General features: G+C 38.8%; 2 protein-coding genes across 3 annotated transcripts; one reads left to right on the top strand and one right to left on the bottom strand.

The window, feature by feature from the left end:
* LOC109210614 (disease resistance RPP13-like protein 4) lies at positions 2,484-6,783 on the top strand. Of its 2 annotated transcripts, none has more exons than XM_019374070.1 (2): positions 2,484-2,761; positions 3,928-6,783. In XM_019374070.1, the coding sequence occupies exon 2, from the start codon at positions 3,946-3,948 to the stop codon at positions 6,481-6,483; it is 2,538 nt and encodes an 845-aa protein (XP_019229615.1). In that variant the 5' UTR covers positions 2,484-2,761; positions 3,928-3,945; the 3' UTR covers positions 6,484-6,783. The 2 variants fall into 2 exon arrangements, with proteins under 2 accessions (XP_019229615.1, XP_019229607.1); XM_019374062.1 differs by having other exon boundaries at positions 3,898-6,783.
* Positions 7,268-10,377, bottom strand: LOC109210606 (transcription factor bHLH110-like). Its single transcript, XM_019374052.1, has 7 exons — positions 9,946-10,377; positions 9,002-9,566; positions 8,650-8,781; positions 8,471-8,536; positions 8,274-8,339; positions 8,032-8,085; positions 7,268-7,547 (listed from the first exon to the last, which is right to left on the bottom strand). Exons 1-7 carry the CDS (start codon positions 10,056-10,058, stop codon positions 7,431-7,433), a joined length of 1,113 nt encoding a protein of 370 aa, XP_019229597.1. The 5' UTR covers positions 10,059-10,377; the 3' UTR covers positions 7,268-7,430.

The raw sequence follows: 14,087 nt of genomic DNA, 5'->3' as shown, positions 1-14,087 counted from the left end.
CTCCCATTTACTCCTATCTCAGGGCTTTTGGGTGTTTGTGTTACTCTACTATCAACAAATCGCACAAAGACAAGTTTCACCCTAGATCTTTTCCTTGTGTCTTTGTAGGTTGCCCTTTTGGTAAAAATGGATATAAGCTCTATAACTTAGCCACTAAAGTATGCTTTGTATCAAGAGATGTAGTGTTTCATGAACATGTCTTTCCTTTTCTCAGGTCATCTTCTCCTTCTCTCCTTCTCTTTTTTCCCTTTATACTCCAATGCTTTGATGACCTGCCTTATTTTCCTACTCCTTCCTCCTCTTCTTTTTCTCCTTCTGAATCTATTCCTGCTTTTTCCTCCCCTAATGTATCATTGCCTGCCTTCTTCTCCCCCTCATTCTTTTTCCAGTTATACCTCCTCCATTCCTTTCCCCATTCTTTCTTCTTCTGTTCCTTTGAGGAGGTCTGATCACAACCCTCCTAGTTATCTTCAAGACTACCTCTGCAATACCTCTATTTCCTCCAACAATCACAATTCTGCTTCTGTTCCTGACACTGTCACCCGTAGTCACCTTTACATCCCTGAACCTTCCTGCTACTCTCAGGCCGCAATCATACCTGAGTGGCAGGATGCCATGAGGTTGGAATTTGAAGCTTTGGAGGCTAATAAGACCTGGGATATTGTTGCACTTCCTCCTGGTAAAAAGCCTATAGATTGTAAGTGGGTGTATAAAGTTAAGTATAAAGCAGATGGTAGCATAGAAATGTATAAGGCCAGGCTAGTTGTTAGGGGGGACACAGGTTGATGGGGTTGACTTTCATGAGACCTTTTACCCTGTTGTTAAAATGTCCACTGCCAAAACCTTGATTGCTGTAACTATTAAACATCAATGGCCAATGTTTCAACTTGATGTCAATAATGCCTTTCTCCATGGTGATCTTGATGAAGAGGTGTTCATGAAGCTTCCTCCTAGGCTTTCTGTTCGTACTTCCTCTACTTCTGCCCCCTTGGTTTGTAAACTTCTGTAGTTTCTTTATGGCCGAAGGTAGGCCTCTAGGCAGTGGTATGCTAAATTGTCCCATGCCTTGTGCTTTAGAGGTTATTCTCATTCTTTGAATGATTAGTCTTTATTTACTAGGGGTTTATGTGGATGATATCATTCTTACAGGGGCTGATTTGCATGAACTTTATTTCTTAAAAGGGTTCTTACATGAGCAATTCATAATTAAGGATTTAGGGTTCCTTAACTATTTCCTTGGGATTGAAGTTTCTTATTCTGATTTTGGAGTTCTCTTACATAAAAAGAAGTTCATTCATGACATGCTAGAATCATTCCAGTCTTCTTCTTGTGCCCTGCTTCTTGTCCTCTTGAGTTGAATGTCAAACTGAAAGCCAAGGTTGGAGACTCGCTGACTAAGCCTGAAGATTACAGATGTCTGGTTGGGAAGCTGAATTTTTTAACCCACACCAGACTTGATATCAGCTTTGTAGTCCAGAATCTCAGTCAATTTTGCAGTTTCCTTGTGTTCCCTATATGCAGGTTGCTCATCATGTTTTTTGAGATATTTGAAAGCCACCTATGATTATGGTATATTCTTCAGTTCTTCTCCTGATTTGTCCTTGCAAGTATTTTGTGATAATGATTTGGCTTCTTGTGTTGATAGTAGGAGATCGGTTTCTGGTTTTTGTGTTTTTCTTGGTGGGAGCCTTATCAGTTGGAAGTCCAAGAAGCAACCTGTTGTCTCCTTTTCATCTGCTGAGGCTGAATACAGAGCCATGAGTAAGGCTGCTGCAGACGTTACTTGGGTCTCTAGATTGTTGGGTGATTTTAGTGTCTCTTGTTCTGCTCTTGTTCCTCTGTTATGTGATAATCAGGAAGCTTTGCATATTGCTTGCAATCCTGTGTTTCATGAACGGACCAAACATATTGAACTTGATTATCATTTTGTTAAGCACAAGCTTGGTGAGGGTCTACTGAGTTTGCATCATGTCTCCAAACTCTGCTCAGGTTGCTGATTTGCTCACAAAAGCGTTGTCTGGGCCTGCTCATTATTTTCATCTTCTCAAGTTGGGGGTTTTGTCACCCTCCAACTTGAGGGGGCTGTTAGAATAGGCCCAGTATATATAGGCTAATATTAGACCCATTATATTAGGCCATATGTTGTAATTTATCCGGGTAGCTCAGTTTAGAGTATCATAGAGTATTCCGGGTTATATAAATACATCGGGCCCAGTCTTTAATTGGACATTTTATATTTTTTCTTTCTGATATAGAAAGCATCTCGAAGTTTCCTCAAACCAAACGTGAACCCCAAATTTCATTCTTCCAATTTCACATGATTTCTACATGTTTAGAGGTTGTGCATTTCATATAATCAATCCTAATTAGTTTGGAACTGCGACTTTAAGTAGATTGATCTTTCTTTTATTTTACATCCTTGTAAATAATTAATCAGATAGAAGTCTAGAAGAGCAAGTGGCTTCGAAATCAACAATGCATTTCTTTTCTTCCTTTGTGGCGTTAGTCATAGCGTCCACACCTTATAGCTTTCAACTATGCAGAGTGTGAGATGACCCCGTTGACTTGGAGTTGGACATAACACTTCGCATTTTTCTTTGAACCGCGTTGGCCCCATTTCTCTCATTTTCAATCTCTGTGGTTTCCTCCTTTCCTTCCTCCTCTCTAATTATTACACCACTTAAAAACTGCAACTTTGAAAAGGCGAATTCTCAAACTCCTATAGTGATCATAACTAACGCAGCATCTTCCTTCTTCACAAGTAAGTGTTGTAGCCTGTAGGCCTCTGCTCAATTTTCGATCTGGTCTTCTATTTTTTTTCGCTCAGCTTATCATGGAAAATTGATTCTAAATTTTCTTAAATGGGAACATAACTCATTCGGACATTAAATTACTCAGTACTTAGGTGGTTTTAGTTTTGGAACAATAGCTCTTAAGGTTCATTTGGTTCAGGGAGTAGCTAGTTATTCAGAATTATGATAGTGGATTGTCAAATGCTGGGTAATTGTATAAGGATTGTTATAGGATGATTAATAATGAAACGAAGATTGTTATGCGGATTTGATACCAAAGCCAAGAAGTAGCTGTGTTATATTTGTATCATGTGTAGGTAAGTAGGTTTTTGTTTAAAGAAGTTATAAGTTTTAAATTATTAAGAGTTCTTAGTATATTGTTCTTTTCTTAAAAAACTGCCTGCTTTAAGTGTAATTTGTACCATTTTAGGTTCTTTTTCCCAGGTGTTGCTAATACATGTATTTTTGTTGCTAATACTTGATAGGAAGATGTGGAGGTCGAGTATTAGGGTTGTAGGTTAGGAGTTTGTTGAGTCTTTGCCTTACTTCGTACCGTTGTGAGACTAGTCTGGTAGGGTTTTTGTCTAAGTTAGCTAGTGACAATGTCGTGTCTTACTATTTAACTTTTCAGTGTCGGACTGATTTACTAGCTATCGCTTCTGCTTCACATCTTTCTTCTGGATTTCATATTGTTCCTATTTTTCCTATGATTTCTGTGGTAATACTGATATTGTCTCCTTTTGTCTTTTTGTCCTCTTGAGCCGAGGGTCTTTCGGAAACAACCTCGTAAGGTCTGCGTACACACGAACCTCCCCAGACCCCACTAGTGGGATTTTACTAGGTTGTTGTTGTTGTTGTTATTCTATCGCGCATAAAATAATATTAGATCTGGGTATTAGTAATGCGAGAAATAGAAATTCGACCAGACACTGTATTACTAGTTCTATCCCGGGATTATGTTCTTACAAGGGTAACCAAACATACTCCTATACAAACTTAAGTATTTCCTTCTTTTGTGGGAGGTAGACTTACGTAGGAAATACTTATGTTTTTTTATGAAAATGTCCTTGAGCTCCCTTAGCGATTTGTTCTTTTGGTTTATTAGGTGATCCATTTTCATTAAGCTGCATTTCAGAAATTTGTAGCAGAAGAGATGGTGGATGCGGTGGTCACTGTATTCTTGGAGAAACTTCTGAATGTTCTCACAGAGGAGAGTAGGTTTCTTACTAAATTCAGACAGCAGTTTGAAAAACTGAAGAACGAGCTACTATTCATGCAAAGCTTTCTCAAAGATGCAGAGAGGCTCAAGAGGAAAAACAACACCCTTAAAGGGGCCATGTCCTGTTTGCGAGACTTAATCTTTGAAGCTGAAGAGATACTTGAGGACTGCCAGAATCAATCTGCAGATAGTGATCGGGCTACTACATGCTTCCATCCCAAAAGGCTATCTCTTCGCCATCAAACTGGGAAGCGCCTTGCTGAAATCAATGACAGAATCTCGGAGATAAAGCAAAACATTTCAACATATCTTGGAGTACCACTTCTAAAAGAAGGAAGTATGGAGGCACACAATAATCTAATGTCAAGATGGACTTCTTCCCTTTATGACCACACTCAGGTAGTTGGTCTGGAAGGTGACACGGAGAAGATAAAGGATTGGCTATTTGAAGCAAGAGATGGTTTACTTGCCATTGCATTTGTGGGTATGGGAGGACTTGGCAAAACCACTCTTGCTCAGAAAGTCTTCAATGACAGAAGGGTGGAGGATCACTTTGAGAGGAGGATTTGGGTGTCTGTTTCTCAAACATTTACTGAGGAACAAGTCATGAGAAGCATATTGAGGAGTTTAGGAGATGCATGCGTTGGTGATGACCAGTGTGAACTGTTACGAAAAATAAACCAGTACCTTTTGGGAAAGAGGTTTTTGATTGTTATGGATGATGTTTGGAGCTTGGACAATGATTGGTGGCAAAAAATCTATGCTGGACTGCCCAAAGGAAATGGGAGCAGTGTTATTGTAACAACGAGAAATGAACTAGTCGCTCGCAAGATGGGAGTTACAGAAGCAAGAATACATTGGCCAAAATTCCTCAATGAGCACTACAGTTGGTTACTATTCCGGAAGATTGCATTTGCAGCAAGTGCGGGTGAATGCAATTTCCTCGAGTTGGAGGACGTGGGAAAGGAGATTGTGGAAAAATGCAAGGGTCTTCCTTTAGCAATCAAAACAGTAGGAGGAGTGATGCTTTGTAAGCCACCTTACTATCACGAATGGAGGCGTATTGCGAATCATTTCCGTGATGAATTGAAAGAAAATGATGACTCAGTGATGGCCTCACTACAGTTGAGCTATGATGAACTCCCTCCTTACTTGAAATCCTGTTTCCTCTGTTTTTCACTCTTTCCTGAGGATTGTGTCATACCAAAAGACCAACTGATCCGTTGGTGGATTGGAGAAAGCTTCATACCTCTAAGAAGTGGTAGGTTATCGACTGAAGTGGGAGAAGATTGTTTCTCACAACTATCCAATCGGTGTTTGATAGAAGTTGTTGATAAGGCTTACAATGGTGTGATCCACACATGCAAAATGCATGATATGGTTCGTGACTTGGTGATCAAAATAGCAGAGGATGATGCATTTTTCACCCCATCTGATGCAACTTGTCGGCATTTGGGTATTAAGAGTGAGATGAATGGGAAGCAGCTAGTGAGCAATCGAAAGTTACGAGCACTGCTAACAACCACAAAGAGTGGTGAAGTAAACAAAATCCGTTCGGACATTGCCAAGAAGTTGTGCAAGAGTCGACACCTCCAAGTATTGGATCTGTCAAAATCAATTTTCGATGTGCCTCTTTCAAGTTTGTTGGAAGGCATTGGATCTGCCAAACAGCTTACTTATCTCAGTTTAAGCAATACACACCCAATGATTGGAGTTCCAGCTTCCATATCCAAGCTTGAAAAATTACAGATTTTGGATTTCAGCTATTGCCAAAATATGAAAATGCTCCCCTCTTGCGTTCAGACATTTGAGGAACTTGCTGTTTTAGATGTGAACAACTGTGGTTCACTTGAGTACCTTCCAAAAGGATTAAGTAGGCTTTCCAATCTGCAAGTATTGCTTGGATTTAAGCCTACAAAAGGAAGCCAACCAGGAGGTTGTCGTATTGCTGAGCTAAGACACCTGACTCGACTCAGAACTCTCAGTTTAAGACTAACTCAAAATGAGGAGATTGGAGATGATGAGGGGAATGCACTGGTAGATCTCCAAGAACTTCAATTTTTAACAATAAGTTGCTTTGGCAGTCAAGATAATGGACTTGCGACAAAACTTGGTAGACTTTATCCTCCACGACAACTCCACGAGCTGATTCTCAAATTTTATCCAGGTAAGACAAGTCCTGAATGGCTTAACCCCACATCTCTCCCCATGTTGCGATATTTATCAATCATCTCTGGTGATATTGCACAAATGCACGAGAACTTCTGGGGTGATGGTAGTACTGCTTGGAAAATTGAGGGCTTAATGTTGGAATCTTTATCGGATTTGACATTGGAATGGTCAGCAATGCATCACATCATGCCTTCGTTAAGAATACTCAAGGTTAGCTGGTGCCCTGAGTTGGAGTCATTTCCAATTGAAGATGCAGGGTTTAGAGGGGGTCTGTGGAAGAAGGATGAACATAGGAACTGACTAGAGACACCTAAAACTCATACATTCTGTTATCTTAGTTTTCTTGTTTCCATTCTTTTGTGGTCCTTATACGTATAAATATGTTCTGTTCATGATTTTTTTTTCCTTCTGCTGTAGAAGTTTAATTGTCCAGAGTTTGAAAAACATAAGCTTCTTGGATTTTCTTCTGTCGATTCAAGGACTGATCATTATTGTTAAGTCTCATATAGTTAAAAGTGGTGGTATTTACGGATATAACTTGTTCATTCTCTTTCCGTCTATAAGTTTTAGAAAGTATTATAACGTACGAGTCTTCGTTTCCAGTGCTCCAGATTCTCCTGCAGCGAATCTTCATGTTACATTTGTGTTATTTAAATGGAGCGACATGGACAATAAGAATTCATATAGTTGATCTCATTTGAGGTAGTGGTAATTGATGTTGACAGTCATGTACGCTGTTATGTATCATCGGTCAACTATGGACATGAAGTTAACATCTGGATATTAAACATTCTAGTTATCTTACAGTTTCAGTCCTATTCAAAGTTTTCTTTGGTTCACATACCAATTAGATCAATTTTTGAGTGGAATTAACGTTCATTTATTATTTCCTTCGTATGTAATAAAAGTAGATCTCTAGAGATTAAAATAAATTAAATTAAAAACATTAAGTTAAATTTCAGAAAACATCTTCAAAAGTTGGGCTAAGAAGACAGTTATATTTGACTCTAAATATAAATTTGAACGGAGTGATTATTACGTACATCCTCCAATGGGAATTAAATCAAGAATCTGGCGATGCCCATGAGGGAAAAAAACGCTAAAAATCTTTAAGCGATTATTGATTGCAAACTATGTCACAATAAACATTATCTTCATGATTTGGGCATGAAAAGTTACAGTAACTGTACAATCCTACCATATGCTTCCATGCATTATTAAAGTCAATGGAGTACTTGTCCGATGTTTCAGTCGCATGAATAAGTGATGTAAGAAGAAAAAGACATTGGCACAAGACATAGCCCTCTACTCTTAAGATCCAGCACTGTTTGTCCTTTCATGTTTATGCTCGAATCCTGCCAATCCTGCCACACCAAACACCAAAAAACAGGTGCTTTCAACCAAGTATTTAATTTCCTTAATTCCACATTTGCTATAGAAGTTCTACGTACAGACCAATAAAATTTAATTTGCACATGCAATAAGATCACATGTAAAGTAATTATAGGTATAATAATTAAACACTGATTAGATAGTTGATAAAAATGGTAATATCTCTAACTAATTTGTTATAATTAATAGATTATTAAACACCACTAGTAGAGTAAAAATATATTTACAGTGTTGGTATGTAACTTAAAACCTTTACGAAATAAACTCTAGCAATAGATAGAGGAGAATATATACAGACACCTTAAAATTCATGCAGAAGTAAAGAGACCCATCTATCCTAGCAACACATGAGCCGTACATGTATTTGTAGAAAAAACTGGAGAAATTAAGGGTTATTTTAATCCATCCCATATAAGAATTTCATATTGCAAAAGCTTGTTAGTATCACGCATTTACCTTTATCTGATGGAGCTTCTCTTGAGATGACTTCGCATAAGGCATGCTTAATGTCTGTGTAACATTATTAATTAACAAAAAAGGGTAATATTTAAAAGGCTAATTAAAAATAATACAACGTAAATATCAATCACTTAATTAGTAGTAGTAGTAGCGATTTTGATATGAATCTTTTTCTAGGAAAAGGACTTTAAATGAATTGAAGAGGATAAATTAAGCAGAATGAGTGCTAGCTTTATTACCATGATCTGGTCCTGAAGAAACTGAATATAGCCAATGGCTTCTGTTAATACTGAGGCTGTATCAGTCTGCATATTCCATTGTGGGAGAAAAGAAGAAGTATTTAGCATGGTACAAACAATTAATAAAATAGTACAAGTACTCTCCTTACTCGTTTTTAGTGGGTTCTGATGGTATAAATGTAAAGAGTACTACATACCTTGCCGAAAGGCGCCACTAATCTATGAAGAGCTGAAATCCTGTCTCCTAGTTTTTCCTTCCGTACCTGCTTCAATATAGCTTATTTCAAATTGTCTATATTACCTTGAAAATAATTTTTTGATTGACATGTGGGAATATTATATATACTTCAATTTATTTTTCTTCTTCCCTTTTCACCTTAAGCATTGGAGTGGAAGATTGTGATGTGATTCGAGGCTTCTTCGATACTTCTTGAGCTGGATTTTCAGCTGAACAGTTCAATCTCTTTGCTTTTGTAGAAACTCCAATATTATTGCTAACAACTGGGTTCTGTTAACAATTTTAAGGAGTTAGCACATTAAATTTGAGAAACTGAAAGAAGAAAATGACGGTGGCTATAACCTATGTTTCGCAACTCTCCAAAATGCCTCCGCACCCGTGTCGGATTCTTTAAAAATGTATTATTTTTGGAGGATCAGAAAGTCCGAGCAACATAGGTTATAACCCGTAAGAAGAAAATAATACTCTAATAAAGCAAGAAGATCCTTACTTTATTGGAGCTGTTTGATGGATCATGAGTTAATTCTTGCAGTCCAGCAAGGCCAGAAGACATCCTTTCTGTGCAGAAATGGCCAAAGCTAGTACTATGATCACCAATACTACTATTCTTGAAATTTAGGCCATTAAATGCTAACTTCTTCAAGCCCTGGAAATCATAATGTTCCATATGATTTGAGATATAATTTGGAGTTGCAGCAGCAGCTAAACCGGAAAATCCAATGCAGGTTTTAGCATTGTTCATATACGAATGATCTTCGGACAGAAGATTCTTATTCAGATCAAAAACATGCTGTTGCTCTTGTTTGAAGTAACTTTCTTTGAACAAGCTGTTACTCAAACCATTCATATCTTTCATCTTGAGGAAATAATCGTTGGATATGTACGCCTTGCTATTTTTGTAATCCAGCTGCTCGTTGGATGATTGATGTTCATCTTGGAATATAGAGGAGTTCATTAATGGAAATGTGTCAGTACTACTACTTTTCCACTGCTCTTCTGATGAGATCTTATTTTCGATCCTTTTCATGTCTCCCTTGTAGTAATATTCTTCTTCCCTGTATTATCACAGATAGAATAGATCAACTCACATAAACCCTAAAGTTCACGTTTCTCAGATTTTTAATTAAAAGTCGTAATATTAAAGCGAGAACAAAATAAAATCGTCGATTCTTAATTAAAATAATGATACTTAACATCGGAGCTCAAAGCAAATAAGAAATCTTTACGACGAAGTTGATATGTGAATATGAAAAAAAACACTTAAAATGGTAGCAAGTATCTGTGTTTAAATTTCTACGATCTTGTCCATAAGAAATACTTGAGGAACATGATATTATTTTGACACTAAATCATAAGTTGCGCCGAATTAACTCTTAAACCACTAGCTAGCTACATACCACTTTTGAAAAGGAATTTACTACTATAAGAACTTACGAGGTCATGCTTGGATTCCAATCGTGTAAAGCAGGAACCCCAGTTAATAAAGAATACCCAGCGAACTGCTGTTGTTGGAGTTGATAATGATGATAAAGATTCCTAGAATCCATGGCCGCAAACTTGTATACAATTATTCAGATATCAAAGAGAAAAAAATGGGAAAGTTACGTTCTTGAATAGCTAGGTTTAGTTCTTTCTCAAGGCTACACTTTCTCCAACGTATATATATTCGCACTTTGCATCAAATCAAATGGCAGATTGAGGGGAAATGGACATAGCAGAGAAAGGAATAGAAGAGAATGTGCACTGAGATTCTGTGTGACTAAACTTTATCGTCTTGGCCCATGTACTTGCTACTTCCTAGCAGGTTATTCAATGATGGCACCCTCAGAAAACATGTGCCTTTTGAAGTTTAGAAGCAAAGCAAACCAACCTATCTTTTATATATGGTGGAGAATGATGTAAATATGATGTAGATACTCCATTTATGTTGACTCTACAATATATAATTTGCATATGATCCCTTATCCAAAAATTAGATTTCAATATCGAGGTCCTCCTTTTTACCTTTATAATTACTACATTAGTTACTGAACACAAGACACGTTAATTAAGGAAGATCCTCTTTCTTTCTTTCTTTTTTTGTTTTCGAAAAAGGGAGTTGTTTATCCGTAAAACGGTACAGTTGAATTTATAGTGTGGTTTATATACGAGCGAATCAATTTGATCGCAAAATGATAAATAAATTAATTAAAATGCAAGACTTAGCGTTGAAATCAAGATAAAATAGCAGACAACTTGGTTTCGGGAGCAGGGCTTCCGAAAACAGCAATAAGAATATCGTCAGAGAGAAAATAAAGTATTATTTAGCTTGGAATGATGTGTGGCACAAGTTAGTAAGAGTTTTCGTGTTCTACAATAGTTGTTGAAGCCACTATTTATATCTATACCTAGGGAACAAGGTCCTAGGATCAAGCCCCTCTTAAATGACAATAATGGGGCCATTGATGAATATGTAACGTCAGGTCTTGAATGCCACTTCGTAATGGATGTATATTTAATACTAGGGAATATTATTCATTGAATGTCATCTGGTGGAAAATATTTGTTTGCCCTCGTTGACAATGCTCTCTTCGGGGTCTACCCGATGTCAACCGAAGTTGTTACCCTTGATCTTGGTTTCCACCTGCTTCGTCTTCCGTCTGTCCTCGGTTCCACGTGTCACTTTGTCATTTGAATATTTAACCCACTTTGTACCAGAATCTGATCCCTTCAACCCACTTTGTGAGTAATTGACCATTCCCTGAACCGTTCGAGTCAAGTTTGAACTATCACCATATATTGCTGCATGTTCCTCCTTGGTGTCGAAGATTCCATATACTTTATTTACCACCACTTAGGAATCACATTTGATTTCAATGACCTCGGAGTCTAGTCCTCGGGCCAGTTCAAATCCTGCGATCAAAGCCTCATACTCGGCTTCATTGTTAGTCAAGAACAATTTTTATGGCCTGCCTCAGGACTTCTCTCGAGGGCTTGATTTAAACTACCCCGAGCCCAGATCCCTTCACGTTGGAAGCTCCATCAGTGAACAAGTTCCAAACTCATAATGTCGTTTCCGACACCATCACCGCTTCCTATGTGGCCAAGGGCAGCAGCTTGGGACTGAAATCGGCCAAAAAGTCGGCCAAAACTTGTGATTTGATCGCAGTCCTGGGTTTATATTCGATATCAAATTCACTAATTTCGACTGCCCATTTGGCCAGTAGACCTGACAACTCAGGTTTGTAAAGGACATTTCGTAGGGGAAAAGTTATCACCATGGCTATCGGGTGGCATTGAAAGTAAGGCCTAAGCTTTCGAGCGGTGACTACGAGAGCTAAGGCCAATTTTTTGAGGTGCGGATAACGAGTTTTCGCTCCCGATAAAATTTTGCTAACGTAATAGATAGGAGATTGCGTACCTTCATCTTCTCGGACTAGAACGTCACTTACCGGTAAGTATATTAGCAACTGTTCGCCTTCTCCGATTTTGATAGTAACAAAGGGCTTGATAGATACCTTTTCAGGTCTTTTAGAGCCTGTTGGAATTCTAGAGAATATTCGAAGTTGTTTTTCTTCTTCAGAAACGAGAAGAAGTGATGGCATTTTTTCGAAGACCGAGAAATGAACCTGCTTAGAGCAGCCAATCTTCCGGTTAGTCTCTGGACTTCTTTCACATTTGTCAGCTGGTCTGGAATGTCCTCAATGGCTTTAATCTTGTCGGAATTGGCTTTGATCCCCCTTTGTGACACCACGAAACCCAAAAATTTATCGGAGCTGACTCCGAACGCACACTTTTTGGGGTTAAACTTCATGTTATGCTTTCATAGGATGTCAAAGGTTTCCTGGAGGTGTTTCAAATGGTCACCTGCATTCAACGACTTAACCAGCATATCATCTATGGAAAATTTAATTGTTTTCCCTATTTGCTTTTCAAACATTTTGTTAACGAGCCTCTGATAAGTGGCTCCCACGTTCTTAAGCCCGAAGGGCATCACATTGTAGCAATATGTGCCAAAGTTCATTATGAAAGAAGTTTTTTCTGATCCTCCAGGTTCATCTTGATTTGGTTGTACTCGGAATAGGCATTGAAAAAACTCATCAACTCGTGTCTGATCGTTGTATTAATTATTTCATCAATGTTTGGCAATGGAAACGAGTCTTTTGGGCACACCTTATTCAGATCCTTATAATCTATGCACATGCGGAATTTATTATTCTTTCTTAGAACTACTACTACGTCAGCTAGCCAGTCGGGATACTTTACCTCCTGGATTGAACCGATATCGAGCAATCGAGTTACCTCTTCTTTGACAAACCTGTTTCTGACCTCGGCAATTGGGCACTTCTTTTGCCTTACCAGAGGGATGCTAGGGTCTAGGCTTAGCTTGTGCATGGTCACCTCTAGCGGGATACCTATTATATCTGTGTGCAACCATGAAAAACAATCAATGTTGTTTTAAGAAATTGTATTAATCTTGACCTGAGCTCGGGGTTTAGTCATGTTCCCAAGTGGAACTTCCTCTCTAGAAACTTTTCGAACAATGCAACTTGCTCGAGTTCTTTCGCTGTGGATTTGGTCGTGTCAGTTTCTTCCGGTATATGAAAATACCTTGGTACCTGGTAGGATTCCGACGGCTCCTCCCCTTTGTCGTCTTCGTTTGGTTCGGGAGCGGGCATCGGTTCCTGCAATTGCTATGTCGCATGTTCCTTCCCTTTACTACCAGAAACTAGGACCGCGTTCATCTCCCTTGCTGCCAGTTGATCTCTTCTTATTTGTTTGATTCCCTCTGGAGTTGGGAATTCCAGAAGTTGGTGGTATGTTGATGTTTACGGCCCTCATCTCGTGTAGCCATGGTCTGCCAAGAATTGTGTTGTAGCCCATGTCGCCATCTAGTACTTCAAACAAGGTAGTCTTCATGACCCTTTCGGCATTAGTGGGCAGCAAGATCTTCCCTTGGGTTGTCACACTAGCCAAGTTGAACCCGGCGAGGAGCTTGGTTGCCGAAATGATACTTCTGGTTAGCTTGGCTTGCTCTAGCAGTCTCCAGTGAGTGATATTGGATGAACTTCCTGGATCCACCAGAACACGTTTAATTTTAAAATCTAGAACATTAAGAGAAATTACTAGGGCATCGTTATGTGGCAATCGAAGTCCATCGGCGTCCTCTTCTGTGAAGGTGATGTTATCCTCGGAGACTTCCTGAAGTCTATTGCTATGAGTCACGATACTTTTGTCTTTTTTACTGTCGAGAAGGTTATACTGTTGATCTTGTTTTCCCCAAAAATCATGTTAATGGTTTGCAGGGAAGGGTCTTCACCTATCTTCGAGGGTTCTGCGTTGTCCCGGTTGCGCTCATAATTGTTTTTAGCTTGGTCGCTTAAGAACTCTCTAAGATAGCCGTTTTTCAACAATGTTCCCACCTCCTCGTGCAGATTTCAGCAGTCCCCAGTCCGGTGGCTGTTAGTCCTATGATACTCGCACCATAGATTAGGATTCTTTTGGCTGGGATCAGATCTCATTGGCCTCAAGAACCGTGCTTCCTTGATGTTCCTCATCGCCGATACCAGCTCCACTACACTAACATTGAAATTGTA

Source organism: Nicotiana attenuata, chromosome 2 (assembly GCF_001879085.1).
Source record: "Nicotiana attenuata strain UT chromosome 2, NIATTr2, whole genome shotgun sequence".
In the NCBI taxonomy this organism is placed as follows: Eukaryota; Viridiplantae; Streptophyta; class Magnoliopsida; order Solanales; family Solanaceae; genus Nicotiana; species Nicotiana attenuata.
The sequence above is the reverse complement of the archived record's forward strand: the minus strand, read 5'-3'. Positions and strand labels throughout refer to the sequence as shown.

What these genes read in the sequence shown, in the direction of transcription:
- LOC109210614 (XM_019374070.1), top strand. Translation starts at nt 3,946, where the DNA reads ATGGTGGATGCGGTGGTCACTGTATTCTTGGAGAAACTTCTGAATGTT.
- LOC109210606 (XM_019374052.1), bottom strand. Translation starts at nt 10,058, where the DNA reads ATGGATTCTAGGAATCTTTATCATCATTATCAACTCCAACAACAGCAG. An exon ending in CATCAAACAGCTCCAATAAA is followed by an intron (nt 8,782 to 9,001) that starts GTAAGGATCTTC and finishes AATTGTTAACAG; the next exon opens with AACCCAGTTGTTAGCAATAA. An exon ending in TAGTGGCGCCTTTCGGCAAG is followed by an intron (nt 8,340 to 8,470) that starts GTATGTAGTACT and finishes TGGAATATGCAG; the next exon opens with ACTGATACAGCCTCAGTATT.